Genomic DNA, 25,316 nt, shown 5'->3' with positions numbered 1-25,316 from the left:
TCTCAACAAGTAGTTTTAAATTGCTGCTATTATTGCTCATCTAGGCTGAATAATCCTGGATGGTGTTCAGAGGAGCTTCTGTAATATCTATCTCAAGCAACTATTAATTCCTTATTTCCATGGGGATGAAATTTCACGTAACAGAAATATCCAGCTCTTAGGTACATCCAGACAGCTCATGGGCACACATATCCTGTTCACTTGGGTGACCTTATCCCAAAAAACATTTCCTGATGATGTCGATCCATGGCTGTTTGTTTGTTGTTGCTGGTTTTGTTTGGTTTTGGTTTAAGTATTTAGAAAACCAACAAATAAAATCATGTTCATATTTATTTTGACATTTTTAAAACTGAGATACTCCCAAAACACAGGGAGGATGTTCTTCGTAGTTATGATTTTAGTAGGATTGTCTCCCCAGCCTTTCAGGCCACAGCGTTAGGTTAACCTTTGCAGAAATGCAAGCCAGCTTTTAGACACAGGCTGTCATTCCACACAGTGCCACACAGACGTGGAGGCATCCCTTCCTGAGGGTCCCACCAACCGCTGGCAACGAGAGATGCGAGGGAGGCGGTCACAGAGATGTTCCTCCAGAGACTCAAGAGCGTGCCACGTGAGGTTCAAACACACACAGAGGACACCACTGGTCCAACTCTGATGCCATCCCTGCTTTAAAAGCAGATGGTTGGATAAGGTGACCTCCAGAGGCCCCTTCTAATCTAAATTTTAATAAAAAGCATAATTACCCTTGAGCAGCAGGACTTCAGGACTCAATGCAGTCCAAGAAACAGTCTGTCTTGTGCGGGTTTGAATTCCGCAGTCAAAATACAGGGGTAATTTGCTAGCTAGACAATTATCATTAGATTGACTCTTTCTCACCCAGTACCGTTATTTTTTTAAGAAGTGTTTTTGAATGAGTAGCCCAGTGAGGTTGGTGCTTAATGACCTAAGAGCTGGAAAGGACAGGGAAGGCAACACCACCCTTCTCAAAATAAAAGATAGTGCTATAAGCTCAAAAAAAAGGAACACTGAAAACAGTATGCAAAGTCTATTCTCTTTAAACATTGATTTAACCCGCTTGCATTTACTGTAGACAGCATTATACCTAAGCAATTATATGATTTTCTTCAAAGCTGTATTTGCCACTAGCTAGAAACCTCTTTTTCATGGTACTTAATACACAATCTGAAAGGTCTTTTGTCAATTCTCCCTTCAGACCTGTTAAAAGATCTTGTGTGGTCCCTCTTATAAAGGGGAGAAACACAATTTATCATATTTACACAACCTTACAGAGAAGAAAAAACAGCAATCAAAAGACTGCTTAAATGTTTTTATTCAATACCACATAATTAACCAGCTCTGGTTTTAAAGACCCAATTAAAAATTCTGCTCAAAGCCAAGTGACTCCTCCAAGCACTCTACCATGCCTGCACTTCTCTGTTCACTTTCTGTCACTCCTGATGCCTGTGTGAGAACAAAATTGCTTTTGTATGTTTGTAGATATGCATTTAATTGTTCCTAGCTTTAAATTTAACTCGATAACTGTTTGTATTTACCATTTGGTTATAAGGAAATATACATATTTATGAAAATGCTGATGAATGAACTAAAGAAGAGAAATCTCCTGAACTTGCAAGAAATTCATGACTTGTTTCTAAGACACTGAAATCCTGTAACATATATGGTAGTCATGGCTGCAAATTTTCACTCTTAAGTGCTTCGTTGCGTTTTCAGAACTGCATGTCACATTTTTTGTAGAGATCAGAACACAAGTTTTTCCACAACACAAACAAATGTTCATCAGATGTTCCATTCTTACCTTGAATGCACTGCAGGGTTCCATCTTCAGCCCTTATTGTAAAGGTTTCACCTGGATTAACTTGAACCAAAAAGACCTGCCAAAAGAAGAACACATTTGTTTCACTATTTCAACCCGGGTGGTGTTACCAGTACTTCAGAAGCCACATGGGAGGGTGGGGAGAGGAACAGACCCAACTAACTACATCCTTGGGTACCAGCAGGGTCCAGGAACCAGTGGAGATTTAAAACTTGCCTACTCGTTTAAATTTTAGGAGCTGAAGTAAAGATTAGTTGTGCAGAGGTGACAATTACAGCTTCATGTTACACCACCAAACCCCTGACGGCACGTTTAACCTGGCTAAGCGCTGGTAGTGACGGACATAAATCTTTAGACACGAGACTGTAGAGCAGACTGCAGCAGGAACGATCAGGCCATGCCATGGTATCAAGTTCACAGCAACACAAGTCCCTGGCAGTACAATGGGAATTGATCCACTGCATTTTTTTTTAATTTTATCCTTCAGTCCCACACATAACAAATCTTAATTAGGCAAAATCCATAGACACGCAGTTCAACATTGCACACAAAACTAATAAACTGTGTAACACACAATATAATAATAAAATCAACATATCACGCCTTGTCTCCCATTGCTCAATTCTGCAGATAGCAATGGTACAAGACCACGAAGTGTCAAAACACATCCCCCACACCCTCCGTGCAAGTAAAATGGGTTTCAAGAAATCATTTTGCATTTACTTGTCTTACTCTTAATTTGCAGGGGGTGAGATCAGCACAAGCTACTGTGAGACTGCAAAAGCACGTTTATACCCCAAGACCTTGTACAGAACAGCATCCTGAGGACAAGGTGAGGCTGCCTGTCTCCATTTCAACCCACAGCTAACTGGGTCCTGATCCTGACGGCCCCGTGGGCACCAAAGCAACGCGGGGGACCCAGCAGGCACAGAGCAGGAGGGCTTCTGGGCTCCACTTACCAAGCACCATGCAAAGCTCAGCGCAAGCTGCACTCCTCTGTATTAATTTTCAGGTGTCCAAAGCCAGGAGGGGGAGCGGTCTGGAAATTTACTGTTTAGACTCATTTCCTTAATGAAGAGTTTCACTGGGGGCAAGTGATCATTTTTCCCGTGCTCTTGCTGGTTGTGAAACTTATTCAAAAATTTTAAACATACTCCTGTTAGCTTTGCATTGCTGGAAAATTATTCAGTATCTGAATTAGTCTTGGTACACGTTGAAAATATAGATCTACATCTTTTTGTAGACCTACTTCTCTCTCAAAATTTAGGTCTAGTCTTTATATGCTGGGACACCTGCATGCAGAATCTAATCATTCAATCTGGGATGACAGAACGTGAATTAGCGTTGTGTTTCTGAAGCCCTTATACTAAATGCATAGGGTAATTATTGCCTGCGTGACCTTCTGAATTACAGTAATCCTACAGAAACCCATTACTGCAGTAACATTTTTAAAGCACAAAGCTGGAAATCAGAGGAGCGACATACGAAAGCCATTATTTTGTCTGAAACAATAATTTCTCAGAAGGCTGATCGGTGTGGATCCGATCCAGCAGCCAGACCACAATGAATGGTTCAGAGCAGATAAGAGGCACGAAGCCATCCCAGCCCCGATCTCCCAACAATCGGCATCTAAGTGACAGCACCGAAGGCTTCTGCTGCTGCGAGCAGCCGTGGATCGTCCATGACAGCACACCGGCATCTGCTCACAAGAAGGGCACAGCAGGCCAGTGCCGCTCAGCTTAAAAAAATAGTTAAAAAGCAACCTGAACACAGAGGCAGAGAATCGTAAAAATATTTATTTAGCTCATTGGCATTATGTGTTAGCAGCTCTAAAGCCGGCCCCTTATTACAGACCCTGGCAGACAGGGAGACTCCAGCACACCACCACGCTTTCAGAAGCACTTAGCCCAGCTCCTCACACTCACACCCTAACTAGAGCGACATCTGAAGTCTGCAAACCTTGATCCTTTCCCTTCATAAAACACCACCCAGGCATCAAACCCGCCCCAAGGAGTGGGGAGCCCCGTTTCCAACCCGGTTGCACACAGAGCAGGACCAGGCTCCCTGCACACGGGGCTTGGTTCTGCAGCCCCAGAGCACGCCGTGACTTCTGTTGTGTGCATGCACCAAGGGTGCCCTGGTGGGAAATGAACTCACCCAGAGAGTTACTTTTTCCCCTGCAACACCAAGCAATATTCTGCATGATAGTACACAGCTTTTCTACCCCAGTTCCTCCTCCACACGAGGGTCTTTAAGAGCATGCCTTGTTTCTGAAACTTTTAATTAAAATCTAAGGAAAGTAATAAAAAAAAAAAAAGTCTAAGGATTACGTCTTTATTTCAGTGAAAAGACGCAGGATCTTTAATTGCCCCGTGTCCCTTCCAGCACCCAGCACCCCGAGGTTTCCCAGCCCCTTCCTGGTGCTGCCGGCTGCTCCCTGCGGCTCAGGATGGGTCAGTGAGTCCCAGCTCCACGGTCCCGAAGGCTCTCTCTTTTCCCTCCAAAGTACTCAGACGTTTGGTACATCCACCCCACGTGGAAGCCCAGCCTTGGCTGTTGCATCGCCATAGAGAGCTTGCTACCTGCGTTAACGCTTCCGTGCATTTTGCATTTGAGAACGCCACTTGTTTTGTGTAAGCAGCCACATTTGTTAACACTGATTGACGGTGTGAAGCTGCACAGCTAGCACAAATATTTATACTGACACACGTGCCCAGTTTGGGAGTCATTGCTGTGTCCAGACTAAGTTCTCAGTTCAAGCCCAGCCTGTGTCACCCGCATCACCCTCGCTCCCGCCACCAATTCCCACGTTATGGGACGGGGGAAGAGGCGCAGGGACCTGCCACCTGCATCCAGCACGGGTTTAAAGCTCAGGAATGTAAAGCTGGGGACACAGCGGGTGAACGGTCGCACACAAAGATAGAAGATGCTACCTGATCAGGTCCATGGCCCTGCACCCCTCTCACAGAGCTCCTGTTAACTTACACAAGTCTTTTTTAATCACGCACAAGGAAATTCACCATTAAAACAAGGCATCGCCTTCTGCATGTTTGGCTGCAGATCGCCCACGAACAGGAGCAAGCAGGAGACATTCATTTGCATCCACTCAGTGAAACACAACCCAATGATCAATTTAAAATAGTACCACTTGTAAGAGCACCTTTTCCTTGTTCAGGTCAAACAGCCACTTGCGCTGCTTTAGCATAGGAAAACATCTGCCTTAAACAATTTCCAGAGAAGCAAACCTTCCCTTCTCTGCTCAGGTTCACCAAGCTCCGCACAGCTGGGGGAGGTGGCATCGCAGGCTTTATCTGGCACCCAGCCACAGGCTCTAAGCAAACGTGTTATGAACTATTAAAATGTACTGTATTTACACTTCATGCAGTGCAAAAACTTAGGAACACATTGCATCTTTGGGGGGAAAAAAAGCAAACCAGAATAATCACTTGGGCTCATTCTCTATTCTGCTTTAGCATCCCACGTCCCAGCTCCCAGTGAAATACCAGTTCCCAGGAAGGACCAAAGAATTCAAACTGCTCTGCCCGGGAGATTCTTTTCGGGAACGCACTCCTCAGCCGCACACAAGTAGGTAGGAGAGATACTTTCAATTTCACTGCAGGGGGAGGGGAAGATAATCACTCGAGGTGCTATATCTCAAACAAGCAAGCAGTGACTTTTAAAGACCAGTACTTTGATGATAACATTCTGGGCTTAATTACCCGTTTTCCTATTATCCATTTTCCGTTATCCACTTTTATATTAAAAAATAAATAAATCTAACCAAGTCAAAATAAAACTGGCCAAAAAATAGTGGCAGGGAATTTTGCATAGACGTGCTGTGGCACAGCTCTCCAGCCCTCGACCTCACGCCCTGAGCATTTTTGGGCAAGCAGTGGGGAACCTACAGGCTGGGCTGCTCAGCCCAAAAGATGGATTGCAACTCCCAGACTGCCCACGGGAGCGACAAGTGGCTTAGAAGCAGAAAGAGGCAGCAGCTGCTCTGGAAGGGACATGAGAGCATTAAATACAGTCAGCAGAAGTGGAAATTAAGTATGGGAAACTTGAAAAAAAAAAAGCGGGTGACAAATGCCATTTTGGGTAGCGTAGAGAAGAGGGATTACCATCAAGCAGGCAAAGACAGTCTCAGCCCTGCCCTGTACAGCTGTGCAACTTACCCCCAGGAAGATAAAAAAAAAATAAATTAAATGCTCCTGGACAATTGTCTTACGCTCCAGCAGTGATTACTGGCAGAACTCCCTCCTGCAGCACTCTCCACCTGGCTGCTGGTAACAGCTAAGGGATTTTACCAGCCTCAGCCTGCTCTTTTCTACACATTCAGGGACTGGTCTTTTGAGAAAAATCTCTCTCAAGCTCAGAGCTCCTAAGCACAGCTATAGCACAGCTCTGCAAATGGCCGTGCTGGCGTGGCTGAGGCTCACTTATCTAATAAAGCACACGGGTGAGCAACAGCGAGCGCACCCAGAGCATCTCACCAGGAACAATAAATGCACTGTCAGGTTCGGAGAGGAGGTACGGATCTGTGTATCGGCCCTGCTGCAGTCTCAAAGTCAGCGTGCCTTGCCTCTCACCAGCTGAGCTATGATGCTTTCTGCCACAGCTTCTAAGAGAGGCTGTAATTACACCCTGGGCAAGCACATGTCCCTGTCAGATTTGCACCTATTTATGGAGCACCATAAGCATCTTTATTAAGGAAGTTGTACTTGCATGGAACGGATCTGAGGGCTCTTCCTGCCTTACAAGTAACCAAGATAGCTCTTTCAACAAACATGCAACATCTGAAATCATGTTAAAAGCAATTGATGCAGTCCATTTGCTGCTACATTATGCAAAGACCAAGCAAAGCATTTTTTCCAGTTTCATTCAATTTTAGAACTACAATTTTTAAAAGTGAAAACACGACCTAAAGCTTCAGGAACAGGGTGAAAATGATAAACAACAAAGGCAGCTAAGCAGTGCAACTTTTGAGGGGATATCCAGGCTACAATCACAAAAAAAGTTTGACAGAAAACTTGTATTCCACCTACAAGTACTTAAAGAAATAAGATGGGAACTATTCTCACTTTAGGTCTACAACCATCACCCAACAAACACATGTGCAGAAGAGGAACCGGACCCAGAAGCATTCTGCTGACTCACATTGTGCAGCACAGTTCGTGCAATTGCACTACATCAGCGATTTTTTTCTCCAAAACACTGGATGAGAAGCTGGTTTAAAGGCAACGGAGGTCTCTGCCAAGCGAGGCTGCTGAATCATCGCTGATGGGGAAATTCAGAGTTTGACTTAGAACCCAGCTCAAAGCAGACCCCATTTATTCTTTCTGTAATGCACAAGGACCCACTGGACAGTCCGCCCTGGTAAATGGTTTCCAGCAAGGAGGAAAGGGCCTATCTAAGGAGTAATTATGGTACTCAATAGCAATAAAACCATTCCTTCACTTAAGCGTATTAATAATGGACTCGACAAATAGAGCCATTACAAGCTCGCTTCATTTTTCTCAAGATGCAGCACACCGTGCAGAAATGAACTTCTAAAAAATCACAGCAATGAAAATTCTGCCTTGTTTTGCAAATCCAGATAAGCAAACAGAAGAAAAGGGGAAGTCATTCTTCCTTTGTGGTTAGCATAGCTCAAAATAAGTTTGGAAGGAAGAACAAACTATAAAGGGAACGAGAGGTAACAAAATGACGTTTTATACTGATTCATGAAGGAGAGTTTATTTCTATCTCGTTTAAAATACTTTGCTGAAATGCCTCAAATGAGGAGGCAACTAAATTGAATAATACAGAAAAATTGCTCGGGCAGATGTGCTACAAAGAGGAAGACGACAAGCCTGGGAATTTACCAACCATCAGCTTGAACCTCCAGGCTGTAAGGAGACAAAGACAACCTCTGCAGAGCGCACTGACCTGCTGTGATCCATCGCCGTTCACGATGTGAGGCATCATGGCTACCTCCCCATTCAGCAACGGTGGCAGCTCCAGCGGGATTTGGTCGGTCATCATCATTGTGACGTACATTCATGGAGAATTTTCCTCGACGGGCTTCCTGCAAGAGAAGCACCAGTTAGAGACTCCGCAAAACACTCGTGGGCTTTCGTGGATTTCACTGTTAAGGCAGCAACCTAAGCAGGACACCTCCTCTGGTAACAGGATGCACACACGAGGCTCTGAAGAAATCAGCAGGTTTAAAATGTTAGATCAAGATCGCGGGTTATGCCAAGTTTCCGTGTAAAACTTCCAAAAACAAACCAGCCAGTTTGAACAAACTTCCCACTCTTTCCCATGATTGCAAACCTGAGCCCCCACCTCCGAGCTGAAAACAGGCAAGTTCCGAGATGCTTGGAGGGCGATTTGCTCAGCGTCCTGCTTGCTGCCCCAGCTCTGCAGGACACAGTGCCTGCGCAGTTAAGATGCGTTTCGTTTGAAACCCATCCGTTTCACTCGATACCCACAGTTCAAAGCCAAACAGCTTTATTTTCTCTCTAGGCCCTGTAACAGTGAGAACCAACACCTGTAAAACAAGGATCAGACTTTCACTTAATCACAATGCAAAGGAGAAGGGTTTCTGCTGGAGCAGGAGGGGCAGCACAGCCCCACCGAGCACCTTGTCCTCTACAGAGGGCAACAGAGCACAGTGCAAGATCCCACTTCTGGATCTGCAGGGAACCGCTTTCAGCGCTCCTTCCCTCTTAACAGCTCGCTGATGTGTTATTTAAACTTCACTAAAACCATTACTCTGTAAAAACAAGCCTTAATCCCACGTTAATAGTTCCCCATTAACAGTATGCCCCATCATACTGTTTTATGGGGCAATAATCCAGCTCTTCAGTGAATAAGATGGATGACCTAACCCCACAGCTTCTGTAGTCTTCGATTCAAAACCGACACAAGCCAGCCTGATGGTCTCGCAGTGGTCACACAACCTCCCTATTTTCTCTCACCAGAGATTCCCAAAGTCCTCCCAGGACAGGACCACCAGGATATAAAGAGGGGAATTTCTGGCAACGAGCAACAGGCAAAACCCCGCTCCCAAGGCGAGCGTTGCGGAGCTGACATCCCACCACCCACACCCTCCAGCCCCTACGGCTGCCCCCTTTCCACCCACGCGGTACCGGGGCTAGCAGCACGCTTGTTTCTCAGAACATGCAGGCTCAGCCCAGCTTCTGCATCCGCACACCTGAAAACCACTTTAAATCTTCATTTACCCTAGCGCCAAGGTTGGCACAGCCTGCCCAGCTCCTTCCGACTTGCTTACTGGCGTGAGAGCGCCGCGTTGCTAATCGCCACTGCCCCGAGGTATAAACAGAGGCAGGCTATTTTCATGCATCTTTACATGCAACGTCTCCTTTTGTTGGAGATGTAATTACAGGACAGACCTCTCAGAAGGCCTGGGAAGCAGCTCCCGCAGACACCCGGCCCTACTCACGTTAAGTCACCCCCGCCACGCCTGGCACGGCTGGGACCTCACCCAGCACCGCTGCCCTGAACAATTCCTCCCACCACAGACCCAAGGACAGCCACCACGTGCTCCCAGACAGGATCAGACCTCGATCCTACTCGAATCTCGGTGGCAACCACCCCCTGCCTTTAGCAGCCCAGGGCTGGCAGCCCCAGCTCCAGCAGCCTGCCCGGCAGCCCAGGCGCTCTGCCCGGTACATTTTCCATCCCTAAGCTTTGCAGTATTTGGAGCTTCCTCCTAAACCTTTTGGTTTTCATTACCTCAAGGTCTCGGGTTTTAACGTTGAGAAAGATTCAAGCTCACAACTAAAAATTATAGGTTTGGGGTTCTTCAGGTGTTTGCTGGGGGGAGGTGAGGGAGAGGGGCAGCGTGTTGTGTGGGGTTTTGTCTGCTTGGTTTGGGGTTGTGTTGTTTGTTTACTTGCTTGTTTTTAATGATGAATACGAGAATGTGAGCTTCTGAATCGTTTCTTAAATGCTTGGGGTTAAGAAAAGCACTGCACAAGGCTAATGGTGAACACCCGTGAGAATATGAGCTCATTGCTTTCAGTGGAAATAGATTCATTTAGTCAGTACTTACTTGTACCTTTAGCTGCATTGGTTATATATATATAATTTGTGTATATATATATATATATACATATATATATACACACACACAACTATATGGAGATATATTCATATATGAATAAGTAATGTGATTTTAAAAGAATGCAAGCTCAATAGTTCCTATTCCAAGCATGTGGCGAACAATTCCCAGCCCCCAAGCAAATGACACATCCACCCGAAAGCCCCACGACTGTAAGCGTCACGCCACTTCTATTTTCTTAAAGAAAAAAAAGAAAAAGCCAGACTGTAGCTGGAAGCTACATATTTTCCGAGTAATATTTCCATTCCAGGCACAACAACCAATATGTTGACATCTATTTGCTATATGTCATTATTTAAAGTTTTACAGCTGCATTCCTTTTGCTTTATTAATGGTTTGTCACCACAGCCATGTCTACACTTGCCTCACTTTGGTGGGGGAGAAAAAAAGAGAAAAGGACAAACGAAGAACGGCTTCCTTCATTTGTCAGGTCTGGTACAGCTCCGCCAGCAGTAACGCCAGCGACAGTGCTGGCTACAACACACAGCTGGCCGCAGGCTTCTTCGCTTTTATTTTATTTTTATGTTTTTTGTAAGCAGTATTTCACGTAGAGGTGCTCCATGCCGAGTGAGATCAGACGGGGTTAAAACGCCTACCGTGGGGCAGACTGGCAGGCTTCATGTCAAAGCCAACAGCTTTGGGAGCCGCTTCCCATGGTTTTTTAGCTCGTTCTCTCACACACTCTGCTTAACGCAGGTTTATTCACCATGCATTCACACCCCTCCTGAAAACCAGAGTTCCCCCCGCCTCGGGAGCTGCTCAGGTAACCAAGCTTCATTCATACAAAGAAGAAGAGGTTTGAACGCAGGCACTTTTTTTTTTTTTTTTCCTGTAAATTCAGGAACATCACTGGAAGAAAACCCCAGACAAGGGCTCAAAGGGCCAGGTCGCATTTCAGGATATGAGAACTCTTCCTTAGTTAAAATATGAACTGCCAAATCCTAACCCACAACTTTTTTTTTTTTTTTTTTTCAGGTACTAACTCAAATTTGGGGTTTTGTCTAGAAAGCTGACTATATTTAAATTTAAAAAAGATATTTCCTGTGCGTCTACATTCCCTAGCTTTGGCTGGGACAGAGCTCAGAAACGCCAGCGCTCGGCCAGAGGCTGCATTTCCCCGTCTGCTCCCTCCAGGAACACGGGAATCACAGCGCGGCCCGCACCGCTGCTAGAGCGGGGAAGTGGAAACAACCACCCGGGTTCCAGTTTCTGTCCCCAAACTGAGCTTCCGAACCTTTGGGTTGCTGCAAGTCACCGCTGCAGACCTGATTTTTTGACTCAATGCTGCAGTCCTCCGCTGATCAGCGAGATGACTGTTTGCTAAATTAATTCAATATGTGAATTAGTAAGACATAAATTAGCTACACATGGCAACAGAGAAAAAATTAGAAAAAACAGAGCAGAACAAAGTGTAACTATCTGAACCCAATTTCCATGTAAGGCGAATTAATATGACCCACGGCGTACGTCAGAATTAGCCTTAAATTCCAAAGCAGATTGAACCGCAGGAAGATAACCAAGACCAACTTTTCCTAGAAGGTTTTGCCCGCGCAATTAATGGGGATAGAAGTCAAGAACATTTTTCTTCTGGTGATTTTTTTTCCACCTTTTCTCTTTTACAAAGCCAACGAACCTCTTCCAGCTAAGGCAAACTAATTCAAGAAAACCTGGCAAAAGCACGAGGAATTCTAAATATCGAGCCCTGAAACTGCTTTCTGTAAAGGCCAGATTTCTTTTATGGTACAGGCCAGCACAAGCTACTGAATCAAGCATCCTCCCTTTTATCAGAATTCCCCGAAATCACAGAAGTCATACTACAAAGAGGACAGGCACCTCTCCGATACCTACTAGAGCCACGTATCCATCTGAGTGTAGGTAGCATGCAACAAAAAGCCAGTCCTAGGCACACATTTGCTCTGGCGCAGGGCTTACTTCGGGCAACTCAGGCCGATGAGAAAGGAAAACCTTCCCCTTCTCAAGGCAGAGTGTCGGCATACACGATGCACGGGTCCCTCCTCTTCACCTTCCTGAGCGAGGAAAGTTAACCCAAAGCACTTCTTGCAACAACAACTCAGACACAGAGCGGCTTCAGAAGATAAGAGAATCTATCACCCAGCACAGAACAGTTTTCTTGAAACAAATTTTACGGTTTTGAATAATTAGTTGAGAAAACACACCCTGCTGAGGCTGGAGAGAGAAGCAGAGGCTAGTGTCAGAAACAAGTTTGGTTTCAGAACATCACGTTATGTAGGCTAATGTGAGCTCCTTTCCACCACGATACAGAGATAAATATATATTTAGTTATATGTGTGTGTCAAATATAAATCTAAACATATCACACATGCAAGTGTTCTTATACAAGCCCCTCTCCCAAGCCCTCTTCTCCCATTCTCACGGGATCGGTGACCTCCTTTTGCACAGCGCTTGATGAAAAGCAACCCAACATAGCACCAACTTCCTTGGTAACTCATAGCAATGAGGACAAGGACGACGGGATGTCAAAATCCAGTCTCTGGATGCTACAACCGATCCCGTGGCCAGCAGTCCCTTACAGGTGACTGTTTCTGCCCGCACCAGCTGTTTTTCCTGGTTTTTTCCCCCCCGCCTGCCCTGGGGCGCACAGGACTCTCCAACAGGCACGTTCAGAAGCTGGCGTTTGCATGAGCACAGAAAGCAAGCATTCCTGCTGTCTTATCTGCACCCTCATCACTCGGCCAGCCCCAGCCCTCCACCTTCGTTTGCACAGTTGGGCTGAGCACAACGCCGGTTCCTCAGCCCGCTTCGCTGCATCAACCCCAAATACTTGTGTTGTCGTAGCCCAGGTAAGAGCAAGAAGGAGTTGTTTAAGACAGCTTTGCCATGATTAAAAAACGTGTGGCGTCGTGGCCTGGTGTGAGAGGGAATCCCACCTAGCCCCATTGCGATGTCAGACAGGCTCCGGAAACTGGGGAGGCTCAAATAGTTCTGGAGGTGAGCCCATGCAAGGAAAGAAAGTGAAATGTCGAAAATAAGAAAATCCTTTGGCATTCGCAGCAGCCATTACCTGCAGCACAGATTATCCCTCCGTAAAAAGGAAGCATTCACGGAACCATTTGCTATTTTCCAGAAGCCTGTTTGTGGAACTGAAGATCCCCGTCAAAGGCTGGCGTGGCAAATCACAGCGCTGCTGGCCCTGGTACAGCTGAAGGAAGCGGGGCTCCTTCCAGAGAGGCTTCGAACCACCTCCCCCGGAGAAAAACAGCTAAGGAAAAAATTGCATGTATGTTCCCGTATGTCCAAACAGAGTACGTATACACACACCCACAAACTTGTTTATTTAGGGACATACTCAGACACTCAGCATTTGAAATGAGGGGGTGACCCCCTCGGAAGGCTCCCAATGGGAAGCGCTTCGTGTGCGTGCCATTATTAGCGCTGGGGCTTGCATGCGAGGGATGAAAGGGCTTACACACAGCCCCGGCCTCCTATTGTTGTATTTCATGCAGCACATGTTGAAATTTCAGATTAATTAAAGCACACATAACACCATTATATTCGCACTGAAAAGCGGTGGAAGGGCTGCGGTAAATATAGCTGCTTTCAAGAGGCTCTTGCCATGGCTTGCCACTCGAATTCAGAAAGGAGTGGTAATAATTGTTCATGTAGAAAAGCCTCTTGAGACATGAGCAGTACCTGGAGGTATGCACACAGATGGTTGGTCAAGGCACTAACAGTCTGGAATTTGTCTTGTCTGATGTGTGTTCATTAGTTTAGTTAACTCACATCCGTCTGAGGAACCATTTAAACGTAAAAGCATTCTTTCTGCGTTTAATTGCAAACACAGTAGATTAATCTGAAAGCAGCCAGACGGGCTTATTCGTAACAGTTTGGAGGACATACATGCGAATTGAAGAATGTATTACAGCAGAGAAAACATTAGAGAGAACGCCTGCCTCCAGAGCTGGGTGGCACAGAGCGACGGCCGCCTGCCCACCGCGCCCCTTGGCTCCCAGCGCGGCTACCACCAGCTGCATCCTACCTCCAGCAGGCTGGGAAGCATAAACATCCTCCCAAAACTTAACCACTGGAATTAACCAGCGGGTTTTCCCCTCTGGTTTGTTTTTATTTTAAACAGCAATACGATTTCATGTTCAATTCCACCTTTAAAGACAGGATTATCAGAAGTATTGGACTTTATAGGAGATCGAGGGACGTTAATGGAGTTTTTCCTCAAACTAGGGTGAGATTAATAATGCTATGTAATGCCATGATGAAACTTCCGGAGGTTTGCAGTTATTTGGGCCTATAATTTGACCTCACATTTTTCAAGACTCCGCTATTTTAGGAAGATCCATTTTGCAATCCAACCAGCAGCGCACATGTTGGGTACGTTTGTAATTTCGGAACAGGCAAACTCTAAAAATGGATCGGATCCTCCCTCAGCTGGGGGATGAACTGGAATAACGAAATACGGCCTTAAACATTAGGCATTTGCCTGCCTGTACCTAGGCCGGTCCTTCCGAAGTGACAGACGGGCATTTCACACCAAGATGGCTTTTACCCACCTGGCCAAAAGCACAACTGGGTGCACGATGGCATCTGTGCCACTCTGTAAGTTACGTGCTTGTTCTGCTTTGTCATACCAAATACCAGGCCGAAACAAGGGGCCAGCCAGCCTAAAATAAAATCACACCAAGAACAGAGGGCCCAGAGACCAGGCCGGCCATCTACGAGCATCAGGACTTCAAAGGCACACCGGGGCGAGCGCTGGGACTGAGCTGAGGTCAGGCAGCATCACGCGGGAGCATCTCATTGCGTCGGGCAAGCACAACTCATCAACTTGTAATAGCTCTGATGAAATAGCAGAATAAAGCGAGCAAGGGAGCTGATGCACAAAGGAGCCTTTTACTGAGGACAACCAGCTTTCCCCTGGTTTTCCAGCAGGGAATCTTACGAAAACTTCTCGAAGGACCCGGCCCAGGCTCCTGCGCTGCCTGCACGGGGCTGGAGTCCAACGCGCCCTGAAGGCGCTCGTAGCCAGATAATGGAACTGAATTTGAGTGAATAAAGCACAACAAAACTGAAATAGATACCCAGTGATTTTATTAAGCTTATATTAGCTACACCCGAGCAGAAACCTCAAGCACAAAAGCTACTCCAGTGACTTCCCAGCAGTCTCACTTCTGCACATAGTATTATAGCAGCAACCCAGCCTGCTGCTCAAAAGCAGTTCTGAAGCACACAGACACGAGGGCTGCAGCCTGTGCTGCTGACATAGCAGCAACCTACAAATACCTACAAATAAGAAAACTTACATACAACTCTTTCTCACCATTTGCAATTTTCCTGTGCCTTTTCCCCACCGTAAAAGTCAACAGCCCGTCGCTTCTGCTGCAATTTCTATTGCCTCCTTTCTTCAAAGGCTGCACACATTTCTTTCCTCATCTTCCTCCTATCACAGCAGCTACATGGGACTCACAAATACACAAAAAAATTGGTGGCTACCCCCTGGCCTGGACCGAGTGATCCAGTTGCTAGAACAGAGCGTTTCAGACACCCCGCTCTCACAGTGCCTCATCCCGCCTCCTTACGGCAGCAGTTGGTTAACTGAGGTTTGCTTCTTGCGCAACAGTGGCCAATTTCTTCCCCCACAAATTATTTTTACATTTCAAATTTGATTTCTTTACATTTAAACACATCTCATTACAAAATTTGCTCTGCCACAATTTGCTTTGAATAGCAACTACTTCAAACATCATATATATATATATATATATATATATATATATATATATATATATATATATTTTTTAAAAGGGAAGTTGATTTATGCAATTCCACGAGCAGGAGCCCTACCACGAGCAGGAGCCCTCCCAGCGCCGCAGACTCGTTTGTTCCTGCTTGTCCACCTTCACAGCCCCCCGAGCACCCAGCTCTGCGTGCCGCCCAGCCGGCGGCTGTAGGATGCGCTACCAACGGCCCTCGGCATCCCGGGGCTGCCCTAGAAGACCACAAACCACATCCAACAGGTCGGGCACGGTGCAGCACCTCTCTGTTTCACTGACGCCTTCCTCCCAGCAGGCAGGAAGGACAGGGAGCTGGTCCCCAGAGGCAATGCCGTGTCTTTCCCAATGAACACGTTACATGTTCACAAATTCAAAAAGCCGAGCTCCAGTTCGTCCTCCCCAACCCTCCCACACCTGCTGATAACCCCTTTCAGGCTCCCTGCGCTCTATGGGAACTCATTTTTCCCCACCAAAAGCAATTCATAAATTAAATTCACAATTCCATAAAACCCGTTCATCCCCTTTTAGCGGCGTTTCAAGTAAACACCAAGTTACTCCAACTATTCACTTGAGGAAGAACAAATCCCTCAAACCCAGGCCAACACCTGCCTACAGTTTGGGCCTCTATCCTACAAACGTCGCACTCGGGTGTATCTTCATGCACTCTTAAAAGTATTAGGAGTGGTATGCCGAAGTCCTTAACTCCCTGGGATCCGGGCTCTGATCCTGTGCACATGCCCAGGAACACACACAAAAACCCTACACCAAGTTCTTAAGCAAAGGTGTGAGACAGATAAGGTCCCTGCTTCATCTGTTTGCTTTCCTTCTACATTTAATAGCCAAAATATTAATCACGGTTACGGGGCGATAAGCACGAGCAGGTTGGTGATAAACACCCTCCCCTTCAACTTTGCTCTCCCAAAGTAAAGCCCGAGGAATAATATCACAAAGACCTCGGTTATCTCTTCTAGAATTCCTGTTCAGGGGAGAATCTACCGAAATCAATGCTGTGTTGTATTTTTTTTTAAACCACTAATTAAACCTTGAAGAAAAAAAAAAAAAGAACATCTATCATATCAATCTGCAGCACTTGAAAAGCAAGCATACCAAATTCCATTTCCAGCAAGGTTTCAGCACACCTTTATGCACTGCGAACGTTTTTGTTGTAGCCGTTCGCCGCTAACCTGACTCCGGGCTGACAAAGTAGCTCATTGTGTTATTGTGGGAAACCAGCGGGAGCAGCTCTCCCATTCAGCCCGCCCATTCAACGGCGGGCATTCACTCGGAGTGGGCGCTGCAAGGGAGCGCCCCTGGACGGCTGCCGGAGAAGTTTCTAAGGCATTGGGAAAGCTGAACCCATTATGAGCACCGTGCTCGCAGGGTCTAAATGGCCAGACTGCACAAGTAACAAAAAAAAAACAAAAAACAAAACAAACAAAAAAAAACCAACAAAAAAACCACCACCACCCAGACCCCACTTCCCTAAAATTTTCAATATCAGGGAAAAAAAAGAGTTAATTTTCAGCTTTGTTTCACCATCCTTCAGTTTCACAGAATAGGATGTAAAGTGGGCAAGAATGTTTTATTTTCCTGAACTGTTTCACAGAAATAAAGATAACAAGCTATCTAAGAATGATAAATGGAAACACTGAATTTTTAAAAGCTAAGGCGTTTTGTTTGTTTGTTTGTGGTTGTTTTAAGGTGGAAGACGCAGGGTGTCTGCTTATCTCCAGTCAGTACTACTTGACTGCAGCATCAGACTTCAGTGAAATCACTGCTCGTTTATACTCGGCAGAGAAATAATCTGTCACACAGCATTGATCCACATCTAACGAACACTAGAAGACAAAGCACAACCGGCGGCCAAAGAAGCTTTTAATCAAGAGAGTTTGGGACCCCGAGGCAGCACGCAGCAGGAACCGGAGTTTGCAACATCAAATGCCAAGAGCCAGCAGAAGCCAGATAACGCAGGATCTCCGTTCCCCAAGTACGCCAACCGGGGCAGCTGTAAGGCTCCAGTTACCTGGGACGTGCTTTCAGCAGGCAAACCCTGGGGTTTTGTTACCTGCCTCACCCGGGCCCCGGAGCTTGCAGCGCAGCCGGGAGGAGCGAAGCCTTGCCAGCACAGCCGGAGGCAGCACCGCGGCCGCTTCGTCCGGGCAATGGAAGTCGCTCTCGACGGGAATAAATCAGCACAGCTCCTTGATAACAGGAGCACGGCGCAGCGCCGGACAGCTTTCGTTACGAAACTGGAAGTGACCATCACTTGCAGCCCGCGCCAAGCCCCACGGCGCTGGCTGAAAGGCGGCCGCGTGGCCGGGCGCCAGGGAGCTGCTGCCACCACTGTCCCCGTACGGAGGAGGTGCTCCTTAGCGTGCCACAAACTAGTCCCTTAATTACAATTTCCTAATATCTCAACCTCTGACTCCGATACCAGAGCTTCCAGTGGGAGCAGAACATGAGGAGGCGACAGCAGTCCTGAAAGATTATTCGCATACGCTAGAATAATTATTTTTCACATCCTAAAAGTTTTCGGAAGGTTGGTGAGAACTCCCCTAAGCCCTGAACAACAAGAGCACACCTCCAGCTTGCAGCATGCGCGGTCAGGCTCCTTCAGAAATAACCCCTGAAAGGGTCAATCTGAGAGCAGCCTGTTCGGTTTCTGGTCCTTTGCTGTTTTAATTGCCAAACAGCATCCCAAACGCCTTACCTGCAGTTGCGACCTCACCGCTTTCAGCTCCGGAACAGGGGAAAACATTGCCACGGCTTGTTGTTACCGCGAGCTTAGGCTGAAAGGTAGGAAAATATTCAGGGAAGGAAGGGGAGGAAATGAAACAGAAAAAAAAGTTTGTTATGGTCTTCCAGCAGGTCCGCAGATGGATAGCCAGAGATCTTGCTGCTTTCTAAAACACCGAGGACATAACCACGCAATAATAAGAAACAGAAACTGAGCTAGGTGAAGGAAGGTGAATTTCTGCACAGTGACACTGTGATACTTTTTTAATACAAACTTCTTATTTAATGACAAGGGGGACAGTTGTGCTCGTTTGTGCTTCCCTGCTGGTACATCCACATTCAGGTCCAACAAAGTCAATCCAACCCTTGAACGCAAAGTCGGCTTTCTGCATCCCTTAAATTACACAATCCTATTCAAGCGAAAAAATTAAACGGCCGAGAAGCAGAAAGCAAAGCAACCTCTCAGCTCCGTGCAGCACACAACTCATTTCATTTTCGTTCACTGCACTCAGGGAAGTTCATTTGCAGAGCTGCACACCAAGTTTCAGAGGTGCAAGAGCCCGCTGTCAACATTCAAATAAACTTCAAAACTCCACCCAAATGAAGAAGCTGTGCTCTGGAGAGGGAACCCATGCAAAGGCTGGCATGACAGCAGGTACTTTGGTCTCCTTACCGAACACCGGTGGATTTTAATACATCCACGCAGCAGCGGTCATCCCCTTCCCGCCCCTGTTAGCTGTGCCACTGGAATTCTGCACCCTACCCCTGGTCCTGAACATTTCTCCCCTCCCCTGCTTTTCAGAAGGGAAGCGTTAGCCATCTCCTAGGCTGGCATGAGCAGCATGCGTGCTGCTTTTAAGTGAGGTAGATCCACTGCACCTAGGAGAAGACTAGTCACGAACGAAGTCACGGGCAACCAGATTTTACCCTTGGGTCCTTCTAAACAAAGTCATTTTGACTTTTATGATATCTCATATTTACCCATCCGGTGACAGGTCTCACAAAAACCTTCTACAGCACTTCAGCTTTCTGGAAAGAAGAATTAAAACAAACAAACAAAAATGCTCTCTGAAAAATAGTACATTTGTAATTCTAGCTAGAATTTTGAAGTGGAAGTACTTGGGAAAGGCAGAGGGAAAAAACTAGCTTTGCATCTTAAAAAAAAGAAAAGATGTAGATAAATCCAAATCTCAAGAAATGGGCCTTCAACTTAGAACATGGGGTTGGGGAGAATGACCTCAGCTTAAAAAACAAGCAGTTTAGGAGGGTTGGGGTCAAGGTACAAACACCACAGGAGCTCACCCCCAGAGCTCTGACAAACAGGATGCCGGTGGCTACGTAAGCAAGGGAGCGCGGTGCAGGGAAACCCTCCGCTACCCAACAGCTGTTCGGCAGCTCAGCCCCCTCCTGACGCTCATTAAGGAAATTCCCTCATCCCTAATGAATTTTGACTGATTTTTTCCACTGTCCCAGATGGAACTTTGACCATAGGATTTTTCCTCTAACCCCGTCCTCTGTTCCTAGGCACTGCTGAATCGAGTCCTCGCTTCTCTATCCCAGGCTGCTGGGCACGCTTCCCCACCACCCCCAGGTACCTTACTTCATCACGTTTGCTGTACATAAGTGGCTGCCACAGCAAGGAATAATTATTGCTTATTACAGTTGTAAGCACTCAACAGTTGGCTCCAAAAAAAATCCAGCACCATTGCAAGTCACTTCCCTCCCAGTGGCCTCCCTGCTCAGGGAAGAGCAGAACAAGATTTATTACCATTTAAATGAGAAGCTCGACCTGCTCCAGCTTTTGTCTTTAAATTGGAATTCCTGTAGCTGAAGAGAAGATGAATGCTCTGATTTTCCTCCTGCTCATCCTTACACATTACGGCACAAATCTCAGAAGGGTACTTGATCAAAAATAATGAATGACGCTCATTCTCATCTGAGCCGAGCAGACTACAATGCAGTTATTATTAAGGATGCTTTGAGAGGCATCGGTCAAGAAGATTATTTTTGAACACTTCTTGAATTGATTAAATTAAGAGAAGTCATTTTGCCACAAGCAATTTCCTTTTTCTGACAAACGCTAGCGGGTTGAACCTGTCAGATACCGAGAAAATACTTCCACCAATAACAAACAAAGCAAGCCTTGGTACAGCCACCAACTGCATTCTGCTCAGGGCACGAACGCTGAACCATCACTGGGTTGTAAGAGGATTAGGAATTCCTGAAGATTAACAGAAAACTGAGCAAAGTGCAGAAACCTGGTGGTGTCCGGCAGCAGAGCTGCTTGGCGGGGCGAAGAGCAGAGCGTGTAGACGAGCCAGCAGCCTGGGAACCGGCGGCAGAAGTCACCCTGCCCTCTCTGAAGAGCCACCATGGGAAAAAGATGAGTCAGTGGCAGCGCCGTGCGACGCGATGTCCCAGCCGTCAGATCAGATCTGCGGCTGATACCGCAGCGGGGACCTGCCTCCGTCATCGCTTATTTACCCACTCGGAAACAGATAACGCAGCAATACAGCGAGAGAGCTCCCATCAGACAAACGGGCAAAGGCTTTATTTCAGGTTATGTTTAATTTGGTTCAAGGTGCGGTCAAACACCAGGTAGAGGCCACGTACAAGCATACACCTACATATGTATCAGCAGTCAGAAGCCAAAGATGCAGAGCAGGTCCTTGGAAATCACTGCTAGACCCCCAGCTGGGCACTCAGAGGAACACCAGTGTCCCCTCACCTCCCCAGAAAGGTGGATCTATTCGGTACAGCGGTGTCAGGCCACCGTTCACCAACCCAACACACCTTTTAAAGACTCCTACAGCTTCTTCTGGCGTCTTCAGCACCCGCTGTCTAGAAACGGGAGAGTAAAGGCCCGAGCGTGGTCACAGAGGTGCGAGATCTGCACCTAAGCCATGACGCACACATGCATACACAGACACACGCACATACATGTGCTACGTACAGAAGCATAATCTCATTATTTTATCTCAAGAGCCTCCGAAGGCTTAAACCACGCTCAGAAATAAGGGAGTTCAAAAGAACTACTCAAGAAATCGCGGTGGAGATATTTTTGCTAGAAAGCCCGGTGATAAGAGAGAAAAAAGGCTCGAATCCTCCCTCTCATTTTCCTGGATTTAACCTGCTACAGAAACCTGTAGCCCCAGAGAGCGTCTTTCAGCGCCGAGGCAAAGCCAGCCCGCGCCCCAGAGCCTCACCAGCGCTCACTTCAAAAGAGCGAGCGGCCGGGGAATTCGGCTCTTGCCACTGGCACATACCGAGGATTCCACATCATTTCTGTGCTACTACTGAAATGTTCTCATCAGCGCGGATTTCTGTTTTAACACGTTACAGCCGAAAAAATGCAGTCTCAGCACGGTGAGCTCGGGGTTGGCTTTGGAAGCCTTTTCTTGGGTGCTGAGGGTGGACAGAAATGGGGTGAGTTCTAACGCACGCCGCAATCCTTCTGCTTCCAAAGACAAAGCCCAGCTGTAAGCTCAAGGACTCCATATACTTACTTTTTTGTTCTCTTTTTAGTAGTATATGGACGATAACAACAGGGGTACTTTGTTAATGCCCCTTCATTACTCGAGCTTCTGTAAATTCTGCCAAGCTGCTAACTGCATGTTTAATGCATTAATTGCTAAACTGACATATGTCTACAGGCAAGAGAATCCTTTATGGAAGGGCTTGTTGCTCAATACACAAAAGCAACAAAGGGAAAAATGATGGTAAACACTAAGTTCTCATTGTATTTAGTAGCCGTAGGCCTTTGTTAGCAAAGGCTATCCCAGCACACGCAGCCACATTTAAATGGATCCTGTCCTCAGTTTCCAGCAGGAAGGGTACACAAGCAGCCTGACGGAGGTAGAGTTGTGGCAGGATGCTACGGGCACCTCTCTGCTGCTCCCCCGGCCGCTGACCCCCCGGTGCTACAAGCGAGCAGACACGGAAGGCGGCAGCAGCAATGCTAGCTACAATTTAGTTTCACCAAAGGATTAACCAGATCACAAATTGCTAATTAAACCCTGCTTTATGATTGAGGCTTTAATTCTTTAGGGACACAAAGGCAAAGCGTGCCGAAGACCGAGGTGGAAGTTAGCCTGGAAAGCCCTGCACCAGCTACGCCTGTCCTGAGGCTCTGGCTCCCTTCAAAGTCAGCCCCTTTTCGGTAACAATGTTCTAAAGTCTTTTTTTTTCCCCACTTTTTTTCCATTTTAAGCTAATGGTTCATTGTTGTACCTTGCTGACAGCGATAAATACAAAACCCTGCCTATTCCATATGCAACAAGGCGTGCTAGCACACAGCTACATAAAAGGCCCAAGTTTTCAGTTCTCCAAAGCCTTCCTAGTTCTTCAACTAGTTAATGTGATAGAACTAGAAACTTCCCGTCTTCTGCTGAAATGTGCAAGTTTCCCTCCCCCCTTCCATTTTGTGGATTTTCTGCCAATAATACAGTTGAAAAATAAATTCCTGTGGACAGGAAATATCCTGAGTGAAGGATATCCAGCCTTACGATACTTAAAATATTATGCATTCTTCCTTATCTGTCTTCGTGAAGGCCGGCTTTCAGCGCGCGCTGCGTTCAGGCAGATGGAAAGGGCTCCTCGGCACGTTGTCCTGCCTCTACCCGCCATGCCAGAGGGAACAGCTCCTTCAGGGTTCCCCCTCCACCGCTCTCGATGCCACTCGTTGTGTTACAGCCCGAAGAGAGGAGAAGCAACGCTGCTCCCCGAGCAACACCCGCCAGCACGAGTACATCCTCCCCAGCCTCTCCTGATAAGGTGCTTTAAGATGAGGATCGTAGAGCGTAATTTAACGGCCTAATCTTATGGAGGTGGCTTGGCCTTTCAAGAGATCCCTTCACTCAATTTCCTCAACAAGGGCACTCGACAAAAGCAAACATCCTGGCCCTCCGAGGAGCCGCATTCCAGCTGCGGCAGGCTCCCGGCAGGCAGGGCTGGGGCCGGCACCTCCACTGCCCACTCCTCGGCACCCCGGCCAGCCCCCGGGATGGACCAAGAGGCACGGGAACAGACCCCAGGCTGTAAAATCAAGTTGTCTGATGAGACTTTAACTCCCTGCACGGTGTTCCTGCTGTGGTCCCTGGTGCCTTACCCGCACTGGTTATCCTGGCTCCTGGGTGGCCAGCCAGTACTGAAAAAAAGCGTGTTCTTCATCAGGCTGTTGCGGTAACAGCGACTGCACAGAAACGTTCAGCTTTTATTAAAGTCGCCGATTACATCGTAGAGATATCGGGCGATAGCCGTGTTTTAACTTACTGTGCAACTTTGCCTTGCTTGACCAGTTTCGGGCCGCAGCGAAACAATGCCCCGATCGATGATTCACATCGCACATTTTCTCAGCCGTCAGTAGTTTCTGTTTCTTACCCAACAGCGGAGCAATCTGAAAATCACTCATTAAAATCAGGATTAACGCCCTTTAAGGGCCCTATGGAGCTCGTTGCCTCCTAACGTGGTGAGGAGGGCCGAAGTTCACAGCTGGACGCGGAGACAGAGCTGGCACCTCTGGAACAGGGTCACCACTCAGCACCCCTGCCCCGGCACTTCGAGGTAAGGAAGGAAGGATTCCGGCAGCACAGAACTGCAGTCGTGATACTTGGATCTTTATAAATAAATGTTTCTCAAATGGGTTTAAAGTGCCTTTTATTATTCTAATAAACAGACATCCAGATCCAGCCTCTAATACGCAGCACTTCCACTCCACGCCCTTGCTGTTCTCTCTTTGGGGGCCTGCTGTCAGCCATCCCCCTTTCCACAGGTAAGCGTGTTAGAGGGGATTTCATCAAGACAGCCCAAATGTGAACGCACAGATATACAGGCTTAAACAGCTACACCGGACCAAAGGGAGAAGCTTTGTCAGAGAAGCCTCCTGCACCCCTCTTGTGACAGAGCACACCCACAGACGTTCGCTCGACCATGGCCCACGTGAGATTAACGCAGCTGATCTTTACCAGTTTTTAATTACCCCTTGGTCAGGGCTCAGACACCTGAGAGCCAAAGCAAGCTCTGGATATGCGAGCGTCAAAATCCGGCTTTAAGATACACTACAAGGAGACTGGTGAGATGTAGGATTCCTGCTCTTCCCTCTGCACAGGCGAATCCTCCTGTCAAGGCTTAGGAAGTTCACACTTCTGCTCACAAAAACGAATGGAAAAAAAAGCAATGCTGACATTAACACAAATTTCAGGGCTGCAGCTACTGCCCTTCGGTGACCAAGGGGGGCTGCTCCTCAGAACCGTTCACAGCAAGAGGGACTGTGATGGGGCAACATTGAGAAGGAAAAAAAATAAGAAATCACTAAGTTTTATATTTACACAAAAAAAGCTTCATTCCGTTACAAAGTTTTAAAGGGAATTCTTACCTGCTGCCTCTAAAGAGACCCCAAAAAAGCGTAATAGGCTACACTTGCTGGCCAAGAAAATATTTGTTGTTGGCACTTTTATTCAAGATCAGTCTGAAATATACTTCAAAAAATTAAAAAAGAAAGATCTTACCAAGACCTGAGGTTTCTAGCAATAAGATCAGCTATCTCAGGAGGTTTGAAGAGATCCTCTTACCACCTGAGATAGTCAGCTTTTGTCCTGACACATAAAAACCTCATCTATCTTTGACTATTTTGTACAAAATTAGAATATCACATCGAGACATCTTGTCATCTGTGTATTTCTTCACGCAACAGACTGCAGGATGCTGACATTCAAAGCTTCCGCCCTGGTGGCTGCCTGTGCTTTGCTCTCAAACCAACACCCGTGGCAGAACTGCCCCAGCTCCACGGGGCTAAGGGTGGGTTTTCTCTGGAAGGCAGCTCCTGCCAAGCACCAGGGCCTCTAGCTGTTAAGCT

At 46.8% G+C, this 25,316-nt stretch overlaps 1 protein-coding gene across 1 annotated transcript in view; it reads right to left on the bottom strand.

The window, feature by feature from the left end:
- The window catches only part of FNDC3B (fibronectin type III domain containing 3B), a 183,968-nt gene that overhangs the window by 140,146 nt on the left and 18,506 nt on the right, over positions 1-25,316 (bottom strand). Inside the window, exons 2-3 of the mRNA XM_080605439.1 lie at positions 7,763-7,901; positions 1,817-1,892 (exon numbers count right to left, since the gene is read on the bottom strand). Coding sequence (XP_080461565.1) covers positions 1,817-1,892; positions 7,763-7,873 — 187 coding nt within the window. The 5' untranslated portion in view covers positions 7,874-7,901. The remainder of the gene's footprint in view (positions 1-1,816; positions 1,893-7,762; positions 7,902-25,316) is intronic.

The sequence above is a fragment of the Anser brachyrhynchus genome (genome assembly GCF_964034855.1).
Source record: "Anser brachyrhynchus genome assembly, chromosome: 9".
NCBI lineage: Eukaryota > Metazoa > Chordata > Aves > Anseriformes > Anatidae > Anser > Anser brachyrhynchus.
Note: the sequence above shows the minus strand (reverse complement) of the source record. Positions and strands in the feature narration are given on the sequence as shown.